This window comes from Pristiophorus japonicus, chromosome 11, assembly GCF_044704955.1.
Source record: "Pristiophorus japonicus isolate sPriJap1 chromosome 11, sPriJap1.hap1, whole genome shotgun sequence".
Classification (NCBI taxonomy): domain Eukaryota; kingdom Metazoa; phylum Chordata; class Chondrichthyes; family Pristiophoridae; genus Pristiophorus; species Pristiophorus japonicus.
In genome coordinates this window covers 159622221-159644765 of record NC_091987.1, presented here as the reverse complement: position 1 = coordinate 159644765, position 22545 = coordinate 159622221, and the positions used below count along the sequence as shown (strand labels likewise).

At 55.8% G+C, this 22545-nt stretch overlaps 1 protein-coding gene across 1 annotated transcript; it reads left to right on the top strand.

The window, feature by feature from the left end:
* Nucleotides 1–10314: 10314 nt before the first annotated feature.
* On the top strand, nt 10315–12239 carry LOC139275624 (proteoglycan 4-like). Its single transcript, XM_070892796.1, has 2 exons — nt 10315–10548; nt 11430–12239. Exons 1-2 carry the CDS (start codon nt 10315–10317, stop codon nt 12237–12239), a joined length of 1044 nt encoding a protein of 347 aa, XP_070748897.1.
* Nucleotides 12240–22545: the final 10306 nt, after the last annotated feature.

Below are 22545 nucleotides of genomic sequence, written 5' to 3'. Positions count from 1 at the left end.
GAACCCGGCCGCAACAGAATCGATCTCGGCCCCAAACGATCCGAACTGTGACCCAACTGAATCGAATCCGGCCCCAACCCAACTGAAAGGAACCCGTCCCCAACCGAACCAGGCCCCAACCGAACCGAAACCTGCCCTAACCGAACCGAAAACAGACGCAACCGAATCTCTCCCCAACCGAACCGAACCTGGCCCCAACCGAACCACTCCACAACCGAACCAAACCTGCCACCAAACGAACCAAATTCGGCCCCAACCGAACCGAACCCGGCCCAAAATGAACCAAACCTGGCACCAACCGTACCGAACCAAGTCCCAACCGAACCTGGCCCCAAGCGAACCAAATCCTGCCCCAACCATACCCAACCAGGACCCCACCGAATGAACCAAACCCATCCCCAAGCGAACCGAACTGAACCCAGTACCAACCGAAGCGAACTCTTCCGTAACGAACCCGTCCCCAACTGAACATTGCCTAAACCGAGCTCGGCCCAAAGCGAACCCGGTCGGAACCGAAACTGGCCCCAATCGAACTTGGCTGCAACCAAATCGAACCAGGCCAAAATCGGAACAAACACGGCCGAAACAACACAGCCCGTACTGAACCGAAACCAGTCCCAATCTTAACTGGCCCCAAACGTACCGAACCCGGCCCCAACTGAACTCAGACTGAAACGAAACGAACCCGGCCACAACGGAACTGAACCAGTCCCCAAACGAACAGAATCCGGCCCCAAGCGAACCGAACACGGACGCAACCAAAATGAACACAGGCACGACCGATCCGAGCAGAACACGGCCCAAACCGAACCGAACGCGGTCCCATCCGAACCGAACCGAGCACCAAATTTACCGAACTGGGCGCCAACCGAAACGAACCGAACCAAGCCCCAACTGAACCGAAGAGAAACTGGCCCCCACCGAAACGAACTCGGCCCCAACCAAAGCAAACACGGCGCCAACCGAAGCGAACCCGGTCACAACCGAATCGAACCCGGCCACAACTGTACCGGACCCGGCCACAACCGAACCGAAAGCGGCCATAAAAAAACCGATCTCGTCCCCAAACAAACCGAACACGGCTCCAACCGAAACGAATCCGTCCCCAACCGGATCGAACCCGTCCAGAAACGAACCGATCCGGGCCCCAAATGAATCGAAGTCGGCCCAACCCAACTGAACTGAACCCGGCCTCAGCCGAACCAGGCCCCAGACGAACTGTATCCTGACCTAACCCAAATGAAACGAACCCATTCCCAACGGAACCCGACCCCAAACGAACCGAATACAGCCGCAACCTAACCTCTCCCCAACTGAACCGAACCTGGCCCCAACCGAGCCCCTCCCCAAACAAACGGAACCTGCCCACAAACGAACCAAACCCTGCCCCAACCAAACCGAACCCGGTCCCAAACGAGCCGAACCCTGCCCCAACCGAATGGAACACGGCACCAAACGAACAGAACCCGGCCACAAACGAAGCGAACCGGGCCCCAAACGAAGCGAACCCGGCCCAAAACTATCCCCTCCCCGACCGAAACATACCCATTCCGAACTAAACGGAAACTGGCACCGATCATACCGAACATGATTCCAATCGAACAGAAGCCGGCCCCAACTAAAGCAAACATGGTCGCAACAGAACCGAACCCGGCCCCCACCGAACCTAATCTCGCCAGAACCGAACAGAAACTGTCCCCAACAGAACGAACCGAACACAGCGCCAACCGAACTGAATCGAACACGGCCCCAACCGAATCGAACCGGTCCCAAACTGAACCGAACCAGGAACCAACAGTTCCGAACCAAGTCTCAACCGAACCCGGCCCCAACCGATCCAAATCTAGCCCCAACCGAACCGAACCTGGCCCCAACCGAATTAACCGAATGCATCCCCAAGCAAAGCGAACCGAACCCGGCCTCAACCGAACGAAGCCCCGCCCACAACCGCACCAAATCTGGTCGCAAACAAACAGAATCTGGCCTCAACTGAACCGAACCTGGTTAGAACCGAACTGAAACAGGCTGCAACTGAACCAACCCAAACTCTGCTCCAACCGAAACCGGCCCGAAAATAACCCGGCAACCAACCAAATCAAATCAAAACCGTCCCGAACCAAACGAAATCCGGCACCAACCGTACAGAACCTGGCCGCAACCAAACCGTACCCGGCTCCAACCAAAGCGATCCTGGCCCCAAACGAACAGAATCTGGTCCCAACCGAACAGAACCCGGCCCCAACTGGACCGATCCTGGCCCCAACTGAACAGAACACGGCCCTAAACGAAACGACCGGGCCCAAATATAACCGAACCAAGCCCCAACCGAATCGAAACCGGTCACAAATTTAACGAACTCGGCCCCAATCGAACCGAACCGGACCCAGCCCCAACTGAGCCGAGATGAAACTGGCCCCGACCGAAGCGAAGCCGGCGGACCAGACCGAACGCGGCCCCAACCGAACTGATCAGAAACTGGACGCAACAGAACCGAACTCTGCACCAACCGAAGCGAAACCGGCACAAACCGAAGCGAACCCGGTCCCAACCGAACCGAAACCCGCCGAAACCGAACCGAAGCCGGCCACAACCGAACATAAAGCGGCCCCAAACAAACCGAACTCTTCCCCAAACAAACCGCACCCGGCCCCAACCGAACCGAACCCGGCCGCAACAGAATCGATTTCGGCCCCAAACGATCCGAACTGGGACCCAACTGAATCGAATCCGGCCCCTACCCAACTGAAACGAACCCGTCCCCAACCGAACCAGGCCCCAACCGAACCGAACCCTGCCCTAACCGAACCGAAAACAGACGCAACCGAATCTCTCCCCAACCGAACCTAACCTGGCCCCAACCGAACCACTCCCCAACCGAACCAAATCTGCCACCAAACGAACCAAATTCGGTCCCAACCGAACCGAACCCGGCCCAAAATGAACCAAACCTGGCACCAACCGTACCGAACCAAGTCCCAACCGAACCTGGCCCCAAGCGAACCAAATCCTGCCCCAACCAAACCCAACCAGGACCCCACCGAATGAACCAAACCCATCCCCAAGCGAACCGAACTGAAGCCAGCACCAACCGTTGCGAACCCTTCCGCAACAAACCCGTCCCCTACTGAAGCCGGCCCAAACCGATTTCAGCCCAAACCGAACCAGGCCGCATCCGAATCTGGCCACAATCGGACCTGGCTGCAACCGAACCAAACTCGCCCCCAATCGAAACAAACCTGGCCCAAAGGATCGCGGCCCGAATTGTACCGAAACTGGCCACAATCGAAACTGGCACCATAAAAATCAAACCGGACTCCAACCAAACCCGACCTCATCTGAACTGAATCCAGCCACAACGGAACTGTACCAGTCCCCAAACGAAGAGAACCCGGCCCCACCCGAACCGAAACCGGACCCAACCGAACAGAACCCAGACCCAACCGATCTGAATACTGACCCAAACAAAGTGAACCGAGCCGTAACCGAACCGAACATTACCCAGTCCAAACTGAACCGAACGTGGGTCTAACCGAACCGAAACCAGTGCCAACCATACCTAACCCGGCCACATCTGAACCAAAGAGAAACTGGCCCCAACCGAAACTAATCCCTCCCGAGCCAAACCGAACCCGGCCATAACCGTACTGAACCGAACCCATCCACAACTGAACCAAGTAGAAACTGGCCCCAACCGAAACGAACCCGGGCTCCAACCGAGCAGAACCCAGACCCAACCGAAGCGAATCGGGCGTCTAAGAACCGAAACCAGCCTCTACGAAACCGAAACCTGCCCCAAACGAACGGAACCCTACCCACCGAACCGAACCCAGCCCCAACTGAAGCGCACCCAGACCCATCTGAACCGAACCCGGCCTCAACCGAAACGAACCCGGCCCCGACCAATCTGCAACTAGCCCCAACCAAACAGAAATCATCCTGAAAGGAACCAAACCCAGACCCAACCGAACCGAACACGTCCCCACCGAAACGAACCCGGCACCAACCCAACTGAACCGAACACGTCCCCGAACGAACCCGGCCTCAACCGAACGGAACCCGGCCCCAACTGAACAGAAACCGGCCTGAACCGAAACTGGCAAGAACCGAACCGAAACCAGCGCCAAATGTAACGAACCCGGCCCCAACAAACAGATTCGAACCCAGCCCCAACTGAACCAAGCTGAAACTGGCCCCAACCGAAGTGAAGCTGGCCCCGACCAAATCGAACCCTGCCACAACAGAACTGATCCGAAACTGGACCAACAGAACCGAACCCAGTACCAACCCAAGGGATCCCGCCGCCAACCGAACCGAACCCCACCCGAACCAATCGAAGCCGGCGGCAACCGAACTGAACCCTGCAACAACCGAACCGAACCCGGCCACAACCGAACCGAAAATGGCCCCAATCAAACCGAACTCGTCCGCAACCAAACCGAAAGCGGCCCCAAACGAACCGAACCCGGCCCCAACAGAATCAAAATCGGCCCCAAACGAAATGATCAGGGTCACATTTGAATCGAACCCGGCACCAACTCAATTGAACCGAACCCGTCCCCAACCAAACCCGGCCCCAACCGAAACGAAACTGGCCCTAACCGAACTGCAACGAACCCAATCCCAACCGAACTCGGCCATAACTTTACCGAAAACAGCCGGAACCGAACTTCTCCCCAAACGAACCAAACCTGGCCCCAACCGAACCGCTCCCCCAACCGAAACGAACCTGCCCCCAAACGAACCAAACCCGGCCCCAACCGAAACGAAACCGGCCCCACCCGAACCGAACCCGGACCCAACCGAACAGAACCCAGACCCAACCGATCTGAATACTGACCCAAACAAACTGAACCGAGCCGGAACCGAACCGAACATTACCCAGTCCAAACTGAACCGAACGCGGGTCTAACCTAACCGAAACCAGTGCCAACCATACCTAATCCGGTCACAACTGAACCAAAGAGAAACTGACCCCAACCGAAGCGAAGCCCTCCCTAACCAAACCGAACCCGGCCATAACCGAACTGAACCGAACGCGTCCACAACTGAACCAAACAGAAACGGGCCCCAACCGAAACGAACCCGGGCTCCAACCGAGCAGAACCCAGACCCAACCGAAGCGAATCGGGCGCCTAAGAACCGAAACCAGCCTCTACGAAACCGAAAACTGCCCCAAACGAACGGAACCCTCCCCCACCGAACCGAACCAAGCCCCAACTGAAGCGCACCCAGCCCCATCTGAACCGAACCCGGCCTCAACCGAAACGAACCCGGCCCCGACCAATCTGCAACGAGCCCCAACCAAACAAAAATCATCCTGAAAGGAACCAAACCCAGACCCAACCGAACCGAACACGTCCCCACCGAAACGAACCCGGCACCAACCCAACTGAACCGAACATGTCCCCAAACGAACCCGGCCCCAACCGAACCAACCCGACCCCAACTGAACAGAAACCTGCCTCAATCGAAACTGGCACGAACCGAACCGAACCCAGCTCCAAATGTAACGAACCCGGCCCCAACAGAATAGATTCGAACCCAGCCCCAACTGAACCAAGCTGAAACTGGCCCCAACCTAAGTGAAGCTGGCCCCGACCAAATCGAACCCTGCCGCAACAGAACTGATCAGAAACTGGACCAACCGAACCGAAACCAGTACCAACCGAAGCGATCCCGGCGCCAACCGAACCGAACCCCACCCGAACCAATCGAAGCCGGCCCCAACCGAACCGAACCCGGCAACAACCGAACCGCATCCGGCCACAACCGAATCGAAAATGGCCCCAACCAAACCGAACTCGTCCGCAACCAAACCGAAAGCGGCCCCAACCGAACCGAACCCGGCCCCAACAGAATCGAAATCGGCCCCAAACGAACTGATCAGGGTCACAACTGAATCGAACCCGGCACCAACTCAATTGAACCGAACCCGTCCCCAACCGAACCCGGCCGCAACCGAAACGAACCTGGCCCTAACCGAACTGCAACGAACCCAATCCCAACCGAACTCGGCCATAACTTTACCGAAAAAAGCCGCAACCGAACCGCTCCTCCAACCGAAACGAACCTGCCCCCAAACGAACCAAACCGGCCCCAACCGAAGCGAAACCGGCCCCAACCGAACAGAACCCAGCCCCAAACGAACAGAACCCCTCCCCAAACGAAGCGAACCCAGCTCCAACCGTTCCTAACACAGCCCTAACCCAATTGAAACGAACCCGGCCCCAAACGAACCGAACACAGCCGCAACCGAACCTCGCCCCAACCGAACCGAACCTGGCCTCAACCTCAGAACCGAACCTATCACCAACAGAACCAAACCCGGCCTGAACCGAACCCAACCCAGACCCAGCCGAACCGAACCTGTCCCCAACCGAACTGAAACCGGCCCCAAACGATCGGAACGCATCCCCAAAGGAAGCGACACCGGCCCCAAACGAAGCGAACCCGGGTGCAAACGAATCCGACCTCGATCGAACCAAACCTGTCACGAACTAAACCGAACCTGGCATTAACCGTACCAAACACGAACCCAATCGAACAGAATCCGGCCCCAACTGAACCGAACCCAGCCCAAAACGAAGCGAACCCGGCGCCAACCTAATCGAACCGGCCCCAACCAAACCAAAATCGTCCCTAACCAAACCGGACCCGATCCCAACCGAAGCGAACATGGTCGCAACTGAACCTATCCAGGCCCCAACTGAACCGAACCCGGCCCCAACAAAACACGGCCGCAACCAAACCGAAGCCAGATCCAACAGAATCGAACTCTTTCCAAACTGAATCGAACCTGTCACCAAAAGTACCGAACCAAGACCAAACCGAACCCGGCCCGAACCGAACTAAATCCAGCAAAGAACCGAACCGAACCTGGCCCCAACTGAACGAACGGAATCCAGCGGCAACCGAACTGCACCGAACACGGCCCCAACCGAACCGAATCGAACCCGTCCCCAACTGAACCCGGCCCCAACCGAACCGAATCCGTCCGGAAGTGAAACGTACCTGGGACCAACCGTACCGTAACCAGCCCCAACCAAACCCGCCCCGAGATGAACCAACACCAGCCCCAACCAAACCGAACCTGGCCCCAACCGAACCCAGCCTCTACCGAACCGAATCGAACCTGGGCCCAACTGAACCAAACCCGTCCACAATGAACACGTCCCCAACTCAAACCGGCCACAACATAACTTGGCCCCAACCAAACCCGGCCTCAAACCAAACGAACCGAAACCATCATCAACTTAACCGAAACCGGCCCCACCCGAAACCGGCCACAAAAATACCGGAGTGAAACTTTAACCAACAGAACCCGGCCCCAACTCAACCAACCGAATGAACCCGTCCCGAACTCAACCGAACTTGCCCCAACCGATTCAAACCAGGCCGCAACTGAGCCGAACCCGGCCAGATTCTAACCCTGTGCCAACCGAAACTGGCCGCAAGTGAACCGAACCCAGACCCAAATTTACCGAACCGGACCCCAAACCGAACTGAACCGAACCAAGCCCCAACTGAACAGAACAGAAACTGGCCCGACCGAAGCGAAGACGGACCCAACAGAACCAAACCTGGCCCCAACCGAACCGACGCCGGCACCAACCGAACCACACCCCAACCAAAATGAACCCGGCCCCAACCTAAGCGAATCTGGCGCCAACCGAACCGAAGCCGACCACAACCGAACCGAACCCGGCTTAAACCCAACTGAACCCGGCCCCAACTGTATCGAACCCGGCCCAAACCGAACCGAAACTGGCCCAGACCAAATTGCAACCGGCCCCGACCAAACAGAAATCGTCCCCAACCAAACCGAACCCAGACCCAAACAAACAGAACACGGCCCCCACTGAACAGAACTCTGCCCAACCCTACTGAACCGAACCTGTCCCCAACCGAACCCGGCCCCAACCGAAACAAATCCGGTGGCAACCGAACCGAACCCGTCTCCAACTGAACCAAACCTGGCACCAACCTAACCGAACCCAGTCCCAACTGAAATGAACTTGGCCACAACCAAACCGAACCTGATTAGAACCGAACTGAAACAGGTTGCAACCGAACCGAAGCAAACCTGGCCACAGCCAAAACCGGACCAAACCGAACCCGATCCGTACCTAAACTGGCCCCAATCGAAACTTGCTCCAATCGAACCGAACCCGGCCTCAATCGAAACGAATCATGCCCAAACGAACACGGCCCGAAGCGAATCGAACCCGGCCAAAACCGAACCGATCCCGGACCCAATCGAAATGGCCACCAACCGAACTGAACCGAACTCGGCCCCAAGCGAACCGAACACGGCCCAAACAGAACTGAACTCGGCCTCAACTGAATCAAACCCGGGCCCAAACGAACCGAACCCGGTCCCAACTGAATGGAACCCGGCCGTAACCGAACCGAATCTGGCCAGAACAGAATTAAAAACGGCTCCAACCTAACCGAACTAAACACGGCCCCAACTGAAACAAACCCTGCCCCAAACGCATCGAACTCGGCCCCAGCTGACCCGAACCTGGACCCAACTGAACAGGACCCGACCTGAACCGAACCCGTCCCCAACCCAACTGAATTGAACCCAGTCCCAACCGAACCCAGCTGCAACACAACCGAATACAGCAGCAACCGAACCTCTCCCCAACCGAACCGAACCGGCACCTACCGAACCCAACTCGAGCGAACCAAACACCTTATTAAAGCAAACCTGGCAACAACCGTACCGAACACGACCCAAATCGAACAGAAACTGGCACCAACCGAACCGAACATGGACCCAAATGAATCGAAACCGGCCCTAACCGAAGCGAATCGTGCCGCAATCGATCCGAACGGGACCCGACCGAACCGAATCAGGCCCCATCCGAACTGAAACAGGCCCCAAACGAACCGAATCCGGCCCCAAACAAACCGATCACGTCCCCAACTAAACCGCAGCCGGCCCCATCCGAACCGAACCGGGCCTCAACAGAACTGAACCGGGTCCAAACCGAACTTAACCAGCCCCAAACGAAGCGAAATCGTCCCCAACAAAACCAAACCCGGCCCCAACTGTACCGAACCCGGTCACAACCGAACCGAAATTGGCCACAACCTAACCGAACCTGGTTAGAGCCGAACGGAAACAGGTTGCAACCGAACCGAACCAAAGCCTGCCACAGCCAAAACCGGCCCTAACCAAACGAGAAAACCAATCAAATCAAATCGAACCCATTCCGAACTAAACCGAACGAGGCCCAAATCGAAGCGAACCCGGCCCCAACTGAACCGAACCCGGTCCAAATCGAACCGAAATTGGCCACAACCTAACCGAAACTGATTAGAACCGAGCTGAAACAGGTTGCAACCGAACCGAACCAAACCCGGCCGCAGCCAAAACCGCCCCTAACCGAACGCGAAAACCAATCAAATCGAATGGAACCCATCCCGAACTAAAACGATCCCGGCCCCAACGGAACCAAACCCGGTCACTACCGAACCGAACAGAACCCGGCCCCTAACGAACTGAACCGAATCCGGCACCAACGGAAGCCAGCCCCAAACGAACCCAACCAAACTGAAATCGACCCCAACAGAAGCCTGCCATAAACGAACAAACCGTTCAGAACCGAACTTGTCCTGAACAGAACCGAACTGGCCCCAACCAAACTGAACCCAGCCCAAACCGAAACATGTCCAATCCGAAACCGGCCGCTTTCGAACCTTGCTCCAAATGAAAAGTACCCGGCCCAAAACGAAATTCAGCCAGCCAAACGAACCCGGCACGTTCCGAATCGAACTCGGCCCGAACCGAACCGATCCCAGTCCCAATCGAAACTGGAACCAACCTAACTGATGTGAACGCAGCCCCAACCGAAGCAAACCAGTCCCCAACCAAAACGAACATGGCTCCAACCGAACGTACGAAACCCAGCCCTAACCGTACCGAACCGAACCCGGACCCAACCCAACCGAACCCATCCGCAATTAACCCGTCCCCAAATGTACCCTGCCCTAACCAAGCCCGTCCCCAACCGAATCCGGCCCAAACCGAACTGATCCCGACCTCAACCCGACTGAATCGAACCCATCCCGAACTGAAACGAACCCGGCCCCAACCCAACTGAATCGAACCCAGTCCCAACCGAACCCGGCCCCAACACAACCGAACACAGCCGCAACCGAACCTCTCCCCAACCTAACCGAACCCGGCGGCTCCTGAACCCGAACTCTAGCGAACCAATCCCGCCCCTTACTAAAGCGAACCTGGCACCAACCGTATCGAACACGACCCAAATCGAACAGAAACTGGCACCAACCGAACCGAACATGGAACCAATCGAACCGAACCCGGCACCAACCGAAGCGTATCGGGCCACAACCGAACCGAACCGGGCTCCAACCGAACCGAATCCGGCACCATCCGAACCGAAACCGGCCCCAACCGAACCAAATCTGGCCCCAACCAAACCGATCACGTCCCCAACCAAACTGAAGCTGGCACAAACCAAACCGAACCCGGCCCCATCCGAACCGAACCGGGCCTCAACCGAACTGAACCGGGCCCAAACCGAACATAAACATCCCCAAACGAGCCGAACCCGTCCACAACCGAACCAAACCCGGCCCCAACCGAACTGATCCGGGTCTCAACCGAACCGAAATTGTCCATAACCTAACCAAACCTGGATAGAACCGAACTGAAACAGGTTGCAACCGAACCGAACCAAACCCGGCCACAGCCAAAACCGGCACTAACCAAACCCGAAAACCAATCAAATCGAATCGAACGCGTTCCGAATCAAACAGAACCAGGCCCCAACAGAACCAACCCGGCCCCAACTGATCCAAACCCGGCCCCTACCGAACCGAACAGGTCCCCTACCGAACTGCATCCGGCGCCTTCCGAACCGAAACCGGCCCCAACCGAACCGAATCTGGCCCCAACCAAACCGATCACGTCCCCAACCAAACCGAAGCTGGCACAAACCAAACCGAACCCGGTCCCATCCGAACCGAACCGGGCCTCAACCGAACTGAACCGGGCCCAAACGGAACTTAAACATCCCCAAACGAACCGAACCCGTCCCCAACCGAACCAAACCCGGCCCCAACCGAACTGATCCGGGTCTCAACCGAACCGAAATTGTCCACAACCTAACCGAACCTGGATAGAACCGAACTGAAACAGGTTTCAACCGAACCGAACCAAACCCGGCCACAGCCAAAACTGGCACTAACCGAACCCGAAAACCAATCAAATCGAATCGAACGCGTTCCGAATCAAACAGAACCCGGCCCCAACAGAAACAACGCGGCCCCAACAGAACCAAACCCGGCCCCTATCGAACCGAACAGCTCCCCTACCGAACTGCTTTCGGCCCCTTCCGAACCGAACCCGGCCCCTACCGAACTGAACCGAATCCGGCACCAACCAAATCCAGCCCAAACCGAACCCAACCAAATTGAAACCGACCCCAACAGAAGCCGGCCACAACCGAACGAACCGTTCCGAACCGAACTTGTACCAAACTGAACCGAGCCACGCCCCAACCGACCTGAACTCAGCCCAAACCGAACCCGGCCCGTACCGAAATCGGCTCCAATCGAACCTTGCTCCAATCGAACCATACCCGGACCAAATCGAAACGAACCCGACCCAAACGAAAGCAGCCCAAAGCGAATCGAACCCGGCCCGAAACAAACCGACATCGGACCCAATCGAAATTCGCACCAACCGAACAGATCTGAACCCGGCCCCAACCGAACCGAAGCCAGCCGAAACCGAAGGGAACCCGGAACTAACCGAACCGAACCTGGCCAGAAAAGAAGTAAAAACGGCTCCAACCGAACCGAACCGAACAAAACCCCAACTGACCCGCTCCTGGACCCAACTGAACCGAATCCGGCTAAAATCGAACCAGGCACAACCAAACCGAACCCGGCTCCAACCGAACGAAACCCGGTCGCAACCGCACCAAACCCGTCCCGAACTAAACAAAATCCGGCAGCAACCGAACCGAACCTGGCCACAAGCAAACTGTACCCGGCTCCAACCAAAGCGAACCTGGCCCCAACCGAAACGAATCCGGTCCCAACCGAACAGAACCCGTCCCCAACCGGACCGAACCCAGCCCCAACCGAACCGAACCCGGACCAAACCGAACCGAACCGTACCCGGCCCCTATCAAACCAAACCGGCCCCTACTGAAACGAACACGGCCGCTTCTGAAACGACCCCGGCCCCTACCTAAACAAACCTTGCCCCAGCCCAACTGAACCAAACCCGGCCGCCGCTGAACGAACCATTCCAAACCGAACATGTCCTGAACTGAACCGAACTGCCCCCAACCAAACTGAACCCAGTCCAAACCGAAACCTGTCCAATCCGAAACCTGCCGCAATCGAACCTTGCTCCAAATGAACCGAACCCGACCCCAACCGGAATTCAGCCAGCCCAAACGAACACTTCCCGAACCGAATCGAACCAGGCCCGAACCGAACCGATCCCAGTCACAATCGAAACTGGATTCAACCATACTGATCCGAATGCATCCCCGACCGAACCAAACCCGGCCCATACCAAAGCGAACCTGGCTCCAACCGAACGACCCGAACCCAGCCCGAACCATACCGAACAGAACCCGGACCCAACCCAACCAAACCCATCTGCAATGAATCCGTCCCCAACTGAACCCTGCCCTAACCAAACCCGTCCCCAACCGAATCCTGCCCCAACCGAACTGATCCCGACCTCAACCCAAGTGAATCGAACCCATCCAGAATTGAACCGAACCCGGCCTCAACCGAACCCAGCCACAACAATACCGAACCGAAACTTTTGCCACAGAACCCGGTCGCAAAACAACGAACCAAACTAACCCGTCACGAACTGAACCGAACCCGGTCCCAACTGAACTGAACCCGGCCGCAAACGAACCGATCACCAACCGAACCGAAACCGGCCCCAACCGATCCTAACCCAGCTCCAGCCGAACTTAACCCATCCCGGGGGGGAGCACTACAAAATGTCCCGGGTTTGCAAATAATGTCCCGGGGTGTTCAATACGCAATGTCCTGGGGGTGGGGCAATAAACAATGTTCCGGGGGGTGGGTAGCCCAATACACAAAGTCGAGGGTGGCCCAATACACAGTGGCCCAGGGTGCCCAATACACAATGTCCCGGGGAGGGGGCCCAATACACAGTGATCCTGGGGTGGCAATACACAATGTGCGGCGGGGGCCCAATACACAATGAACCGGGGCTGGGGCCAATGAACAATGTCCCGGGGCGGCAATACACGATGTCCCGGGGGGCCCATTACACGATGTCGCGGGGGGGCCCAATAGACAATACCCCGGGGTGGCCCAATACACAATTTCCCGGGGAGGGTGCCTATACCCAATGTTCCGGGGGGGGGGGAAATACAGTGTCCCGGGGGAGGGCCCAATACACAATGTCCCGGGGCTACAAATACGCAATTTCCCGGGGGTGTAGAGAATGTCCAAGGGGGCCAAATACACAACGTGCCGGGGGGAAGTACACAATGTACCGGGGGGTCAATAAACAATATCCTGTGGGAGCCCAACACTGAATGTCCCGAGGGAGCCCATTACACAACGTCCCGGGGGGGAGGGGCAATACACTTTATCCCGGAGCGGCCCAATACACATTTTGCCGGCGTGGCCCAATAAACAATGTCCGGGAGGGAGCGGGTGTCCCAATAAACAATGTCCCGGGCGGCCCAAGAAATAATGTCCTGGCGGGGGCAATACACTATGTCCCAGAGGGGCCCAATACACCATGTCGCGGGGGGGGGGGGATGGTGGGGCAATAGACATTGTCTCTGGGTGGCCCAATACACAATCTCCCGCGGGGTGCCTAATACACAATGTCCAGGGGGGGGCAGTACACAATGCCCCAGGGGGGGCAAATGCACAATGTCTCCGGGAGGGCCCTATACACAGTGTCCCGGGGAGGGTACAATATACAATGTCCCAGGGGGCCCAATACAAAATGTCCTGGGGGTACTAATACACAATGTCCGGGGGGGGCCCAACACACAATGTCCCGGGGGGGTTAATACACAATATTCCTGGGTGGCTGAATACACAATACCCCGAGGGGGGCCAATAAACAATGTCCCGTTGTGGGTGGGGTGGTGTCCCAGTACAAATTGCCCTGGGGGAACCCAATAAACAATGTCCCTGGGGGGGGTCACTACACAATGTCCCTGGGTGGCCCAATACACAATGTCCCGGGGGGGCCCAATACACAATGTCCCGTGGGGGGGGGGCAATACACAATGTCCCGGGGGTGGCCCAATACACGATGTCCCGGGGGGGTCAATAAACAATGTCCCGGGGGGGCCAAATCACAATGTCCCGGTATGGGCCCAATAATCAATGTCCCGGCGGGGGGCCCAATACACAATGTCCCGTGGGGTGGGCCCAATGCACAATGTCCCGGGGTGGCCCAATAATCATTGTCACGGGGGGTTGGCACAATGCACAATATGCCGTGGGGGACCAATATACAATGTCCCGGGATGGGCTCAGCAGACAATGACCCGGCATTTGGTCCCAATACACAAGGTCTCGGAGGGAGCCCAATACACAATGTCCCGGGGGGCTCAATACTCAATGCCCCGGAGAGGGTGCAATAGACAATGCCTCGGGAGGAACAATACACAATGTCCTGTGGGTCCCAATACACAATGTCCCGGGGGTCCCACTACAAAATGTCCAGTGGATGTCCAATACATAATGTCACACGGCGGGGGGGCCCAATACACAATGTCCCGGCGGGGCCCAATAAACAATGGCCCGTGGTGGGGCCCAATACACAATGTCCCGGGGGCGGCAATACACAATGTCCCAGGGAAGGCCCAATACCCAATGTCCCAGGGGTCCCAATACAAAATATCCCGAGCGGGCTGAATACACAATATCCCGGTGGGTGGGCCCAATGCACAATGTCGCGGAGGGCCCAATACACAATGTCCCGTGGGGTGGGCCTAATGCACAATGTCCCGGGGGGGGCCCAATACTCAATGTCACGGGGGGTGGGCACAATGCACAATATCCCGGGGGGGCCCAATACACAATGTCCCGCGGCGTGGGTCCAATGCACAATGTACCGCGGGTGCCCAATACACAATGTCCCGGGGGGCCCACTACACAATGTCCCGGAGGGTGCGCCGAATGCACAATGTCCACGGGAGTGACCAATACAGAATGTCTCGGCGGGAGCCCAATATACAATGTCCCGGGGGGGAACAATACACAATATCCCCGGGGGGGGGCACAATACACAATGTCCCGCGTGGGTCCAATACACAATGACCCGGGGGTGCCCAATGCAAAATATCCTGGGGGTCCCAATTCACAATGTCCCGGGATGGGCTCAGCACACAATGACCCGGCATTTGGTCCCAATACACAATGTCTCGGAGGGATCTCAATACACAATGTCCTGGGGGACACAATACACAAAACCCCGGAGAGGGCGCAATAGACAATGCCTCGGGGGGGACAATACACAATGTCCTGTGGGTCCCAATACACAATGTCCCGGGGGTCCCACTACAAAATGTCAAGGGGATGCACAATGCACAATGTCACGCGGTGGGGGTGGGCCAAGTACACAATGACCCGGCGGGACCCAATAAAAAATGGCCCGTGGTGGGGCCCAATACACAATGTCCCGTGGGCAGCAATACACAATGTCCCAGGGAAGGCCCAATACACAACGTCCCGGGGGTCCCAATACTAAATGTCCCGGGCGGGCTGGATACACTATGTCCCGGTGGGTGGGCCCAATGCACAATATCGCAGGGGGGCCCAATACATAATGTCCCGCAGAGGGGGCCCAATTCACAATGTCCCGGGGATACACAATACACAATATCACCGGGGTCCCAATACTCAATGTCCCGTGTGGCCCAATACACAATTTCCAGGGGTAAGGCTCAAGCAAAAAAATATCCCAGGGGTGGTGGATGGCCCAATACACAATGTCGCGGGGTGGTGGCAGAATACACAATGTCCCGGGGGTGCCCAATTTACACTCTCCCGGGCCGGGGGATGGTCAATATACAATGTTCCGGTGGGGGAGCGATAAACAATGTCCCGGGGAGGGGGGTAATACGCCAAGTCCCGGGGTGGGCCCAATACACAAAGTATCAGGGGGGCCAAATACACAATATCCGCAGGGGTGGCGAATACACAATGTCGCGGGGCGGGGCAATACCAACTGACCCGGGGGGCCCAATACACAACGTCCCGGGGGGGCCCAATACACAATGTCCCGGGGGGGCCAATACACAACATTCCGGAGGGGACTAATACACAATGACCCGGCGGGGGACCAAGTCATAATGTCCCGAGGCGGCCCAATACGCAATGTCGCGGGGTGGCGCCCAATATACAAGGTCCAGTGGGGGGCAATAATCAATGTCCCTGGGGGGCGCCCAAGGCACAATGTCCCGGGGGGACAATACTCTGTGCCCCGAGTGATCCCAATAAAAAATTTCAAGGGAGGTCAATAGTCAATGCGCCGCGGGGGTGGGCGGGGGGGCGGGGCGAGGGTGGAGGGGGCATACATAATGCCCCGGCGGTGCCCAATATACAATTGCCCGGGGGGGCCCAAGAAACAATGTCCCAGGGGGGCGCAATACACAATATACCGAGGGGCCAATTACACAATGTCCCAGAAGGGCCCAATACACAATGTCCCGGCGGGGTAGGGGGGGGGGGGGGGCGGGGCAATAAACAATGCACATTAGAACATAAGAATTAGGAACAGGAGGCCATCTAGCCCTTCAAGCCTGCTCCGCCATTGAACAAGTTCATGGCTGATCTGGCCGTGGACTCAGCTCCACTTACCCACCCGCTCCGCATAACCCTTCATTCCCTTATTGGTTAAAAATCTATCTATCTGTGATTTGAATACATTCAATGAGCTAGCCTCAACTGCTTCCTTGGGCAGAGAATTCGACAGATTCACAACACTCTGGGAGAAGGAATTGCTTCTCAACTCGATTTTAATTTGGCTCCTCCTTATTTTGAGGCTGTGCAACCGAGTTCTCGTCTCCACGACCAACATAAACAACCTCTCTGCCTCTATCTTGTCTGTCGCTTTCATTATTTTAAATGTTTCTATATCACCTGTCATCCTTCTGAACTCCTCCGAGTCAAGTCCCAGTTTACTCAATCTATCTTCATATGATAACCCGCTCATCTCGGAAATCAGCCGAGTGAATTGTCTCTGTACCCTCTGCAAAGCTAGTATATAATTCCTTAAGTAAGCTGACCAAAACTGCATGCAGTATTCCAGGTGCCGCCTCACCAATAACCTCTACAGTTGTAGCAGGGCCTCCCTGCTTTTGTACTCCATCCCTCCCGCAATGAGGGCCAACATTCCATTCGCTTTTCTGATTACGTGCTGCACCTGCAAAATAACTTTTTGGGATTCGTGGAAAAGGACCCCAGGTCCCTATGCACCGCAGCATGTTGTAATTTCTCATCATTCAAATAATATTCCCTTTTTTTTCAAGGTGGATGACCTCACAATTTCCGACATTATATTCCATTTCCGAAACATTAGCCCATTCGCTTAACCTGTCTAAATCGCTTTGCAGCCTCTCTCTGTCCTCTGCACAACCCGCTTTCCCATTTAATCTTTGTGTCATCTGCAAATTTTGTTACACTACACTCTGTCCCCTCTTCTAGGTCATCTATGTATACAGTAAATAGTTGTGGCCCCAGCACCGGTCCCTGTAGCACGCCACTAAGCACCGAATTCCAACCTGAATAGGACCCATTTATCTCGAATCTCTGCTTTCTGTTCGTTAGCCAATTCTATATCCTTGCTAATACATTTCCTCTGACTCTGCGTACCTTTATCTTCTCCAGTAACGTTTTGTGTGGCACCTTATCGAATGCCTTTTGGATATCTAAATACACCACATCCATCGGTACACCTCAATCCACCATGCTCGTTATATCCTCAACGAATTCCAGTAAATTAGTTAAACATGATTTCCCCTTCATGAGTCCATGTTGCGTCTGCCTGTTTGCATTATTCCGAACTAATTGCCCCGCTATTTCTTCCTGAATGATAGCCTCAAGCATTTTCCCTATTACAGATGTTAAAATAACCGGCCTATAGTTACCTGACTTTTGTCTGCCCCCTTTTTTAAACAGAGGCATTAAATTAGCTGCTTTCCAACCCGACGTTACCTCCCCAGAGTCCAGAGAATTTCTGTAGATTATAACGAATGCATCTGCGATAACTTCCACCATCTCGTTTAATACTCTGGGATTCATTTCATCAGGATCAGGGGACATTTCTAACTGGAGTCCCATTAGCCTGTCCAGCACTACCTCCCTAGTGATAGTGATTGTCTCAAGGTCCTCCCTTCCCACATTCCCTTTACCAGCAATTTTTGGCATGGTTTTTGTGTCTTCTAATGTGATGACCGAAGCAAAATAATTGTTTAAGGTCTCAGCAATTTCCACATTTTCCATTATCAATTGCCCCTTCTCATCTTCTGAGGGATCAACATTTACTTTTGTCACTCTTTCCCGTTTCATATATAGGTAAAATCTTTTACTTTCTGTTTTAATATTTTGCGCAAGTTTTCTTTCATAATCTATCTTTACTTTCTTTATTTCTTTCTTCGTCATTTTTTGCTGTCGTTTAAAAATGTCCCAATCTTCTAGTTTCCCACTAACCTTGGCCACATTATACACATTGTTTTTTAATTTGATACTCTCCTTCAGACAATGTCCCGGCGGGCGAATACACAATGTCCAGGGAGGGCGCAATACACAATGTCCCAGGGGTGTCCAACACACAATTTCCACGGGGGGTGGGGGAGGGGCGGCGAAATACAGATCCGTAGGGGAGGCCCAAAGCACAATGTCCCAGCGGGGTGGGGCGGGGGGAATATACAATGTCCCGTGGGAACTGAACACGTCCGAAACCGAACCCGACCAGATCTGTAGCGAAACCGGTCTCAATCAAACCTGGCCCGAGCCGAAATGAACCCGGCCCCAACCGAACTGAACCTGGCAACAACCGCACCCGGCCCTAACTGAACAGAACCCGCCACCACCCGCACTGAAACCGGCCCCGACTGAACAGCACCCGGCACCAAACGAGCTGAACCCGTCCACAACCGAACCGAACAGAACATGGTCCCTACCGAACCGAACCCGGCCCCAATCGAACCGAACCCGGCCCAAACGAACCCGGCCCGTACTGAACCAAAACTAGCCCCAATCGAAACTGGGCCCAAACGAACTGAACCGCGCCACAACCAAACCCGGCCCCAACCGAAACGAACGCGGCCTCAACCGAATCAGGCCCCAACTGAACAGAAACAGGCCCGAAACTCACTGAACCCGGCCCCAATAGAAACTGGCACTAAGCGAACTGAACTGAACCCGGTCCCAACCGAAAGAAAGCCGGATCCAACCGAACCGAACATGGCTCTAACTGAACCAAACCCAGCCCCATCCGAACCGAAACCGACCCGAACCCAACTGAACCGAATCTGGCCCCAACCGAACACGGCCCCAAACGAACCTGTCCCTTACTGAACCGAACTTACGTCAACCGAATTGAACCTGGCCCAAACCGAACCCGGTCTGAACCGTAACCGGCCCCAATCGAACCTGGCCCCAACCGAACTGAACGCTGCCCCAATCGAAACAAACTCGGCCTCTACTGAAGCGAACCCGGCCCAAACGAACCCGGCCTGAACTGAACCGAACCTGGCTCCAAACGAATCCGGCACCAACGAGACCGAACCGAAACATTCCGCAACAGAACCTGGCCGAAAACAAACTAAACGAACTGAACCCGTACCGAACTGATCCGAAACCGGCCCCAATAGAAACTGGCCCCAATCGAACTGAACTGAACCCAGCCCCAACCGAACCTGGTCCCAATGGAAACTGGCCCAGCCGAACTGAACCGAAACTGGCCCCAACCGAACCCGGCCCCAACTGAAACAAACAGAAACTGACACAAACCGAACCGATCTCGTCCCCAACTGAACCGAACTCTACCCCAACCGAACCGATCTCGTATTCAACCGAACCGAACCTGGCACCAACTGAGCCAAAACCGGTCCCAACCGAACCGAACCCTGCAGCAACTGAACGGAACCCGGACCCAACAGAACTGAACCGTGCCCCAACTAAACCGGACCCGGCCCCAACCCAAATGAATCGAACCCAGTCCCAACCGAACCCAGGCCCAACACAACCGAACAGAGCCACAACCGTATCTCTCCCCAACCGAACCGAACATGGCCGCTACCGAAACCCTACTCCAGTGAACCAAACCCGTCCCTTACTAAACCGAACCTGGCACCAACCGTACCGAAGACGACCCAAATCTATCAGAAACTGGTCCCAACCGAACCGAACATGGTCCCAAACGAACCGAACCCAGCAACAATCGAAGCGAATTGGTCCGCAACCGATCCGAACCGCGCCCCAAATGAGCCGAACATGGCCCCAACCGAACCTAACCCGGTACCAACTGAATAGAATCCGGCCACAACCAAACCGATCTCGTCCCCAACCAAACCGAACACGGCCCCAACACAACTGAAGTGAACCCAGCCCAAATCGAACCCGGCCCGAACCGAATCTGGCCTCAATCGAATCCGGTCCCAACCGTACCGATCCTATCCCGAACAGAACCGAACTTGACCCAACTGATTTGAATCCGGCCCCAACCCAACTGAAGTGAACCCAGCCCAAACCGAACCCTGGCCGAACCAAAACCGGCCCCAATCGAACCTGTCCCCAACCGAACTGAACTCGGCCCCAATCGAACCAAACCCGGCCGCTACCGAAACGAACTCGGCCCCAAACGAACCCGGACCGAACTGAACCGAAACCGGCCCCAATCGAACCTGGCCCCAAACGAACCGAATCTGGCCACAAACAAATCCAGCCCCAACTGAACTGAATTCGGCCCCAACGAACCGAACCAGGCCTCAATGAACCTGGCCCCAAACGAACGGAACCCGGCCCCAACCGAGCCATATCTTGCAACAACCGAACCGCACCTGGCCCCCATCTATCCAAACAAGGCCTCAACCGAATCGAATAGAACCCGGCCCCAACCGAACTGAATCCGGCACCAACCAAACAGATCTCGTCCCCAACCAAACCGACCCCGTCACAAACCGAACCGAACCTGCTCACATCCGAACAGAACCGGGCCTCAGCCGAACTGAACTGGGCCCCAACATAACTTACCCCCCCGCAACTGAACCGAGCAAGTCCCCGATTGAATGAAACCAGGCCCCAACCGAACCAAACCCGGTCCCAACCGAACTGAACTTGGCCACAACCGAACCGAACCTGGTTAGAACCGAACTGAAACAGGTTGCAACAGAACCGAACTAAACTCGGCCACAGCCAAAACCGGCCCAAATCTAACCCGAAAACCAATCGAACGCGTCCCGAACTAAACCGAACGCGGCCCCAACCGAACCGAACCCGGCTCCTACTGAACCAAACCCGGACCCTACCGAACCGAACACGCTCCCTACAGAACTGAATCCGGCCCCTACCGAACTGAACCCGGCCCTTATGGAACGGAACCGAATCCGGCACCAAATGAAACTGGCCCCAAACAAACCCAACTAAACTGAATCCAACCCGAACAGAAGCCGGCTACTACCGAACGAACCATTCGGAACCGAACTTGTACCGAACTGAACCGAACCATGCCCCAACCGAACTGAACCTAGCCCAAACCAACCATGCCCTTAGCGAAACCACTACAAACGAACCATGCCTCAATCGAAACGAACCCGGCCTAAACCGAAACGAACCCGGCCCAAAAGAACCCAGACCAAAGCGAATCGAACATGGCCCAACCGAACCGATCCCGGACCCACTCGAAATTGGCAGCAATCGAACTGAACCGAACCCAGCTCCAAATGAACCGAACCTGACCAGAACAGAAGTAAAAACGGCTCCTGCCGATCCGAACTGAACACGGCCCCAACTGAAACAAACCCGGCCCCAACCGAATCGAACTCGGCCCCAACTGACACGAACCTGGACCCAACTGAACCGGGCCCCAACTGAACTGAACCTGGCCCCAACCCAACTGAATCGAACCCAGTGCTAAACTAACCTGTCCCCAACACAACCGAACACAGCCGCAACCGAACCTCTCCAACAACTGAACCGAACCAGGTGCCTACCGAAACCCGAATCAAGCGAACCAAACCTGTCCCTTACTAAAGCGAACCTGGCACCAACCGTACCGAAGACGACCCAAATCGAACAGAAAGTGGCCCCAACCTAACCGAACATGGACCCAAATGAACCGAACCCGGCCCCAAACGAAGCGAATCGAGCCGCCACCTAACCGAACCGGGTAGCAACTGAACCGAATCATGCCCCAACCGAACCGAAACTGGCGCCAACCGAACAGAATTCGGCCAAAACCAAACCAATCTCGTCCCCAACCAAACCGAACACAGCACAAACCAAAGCGAACCCGGCCCCACCAGAACC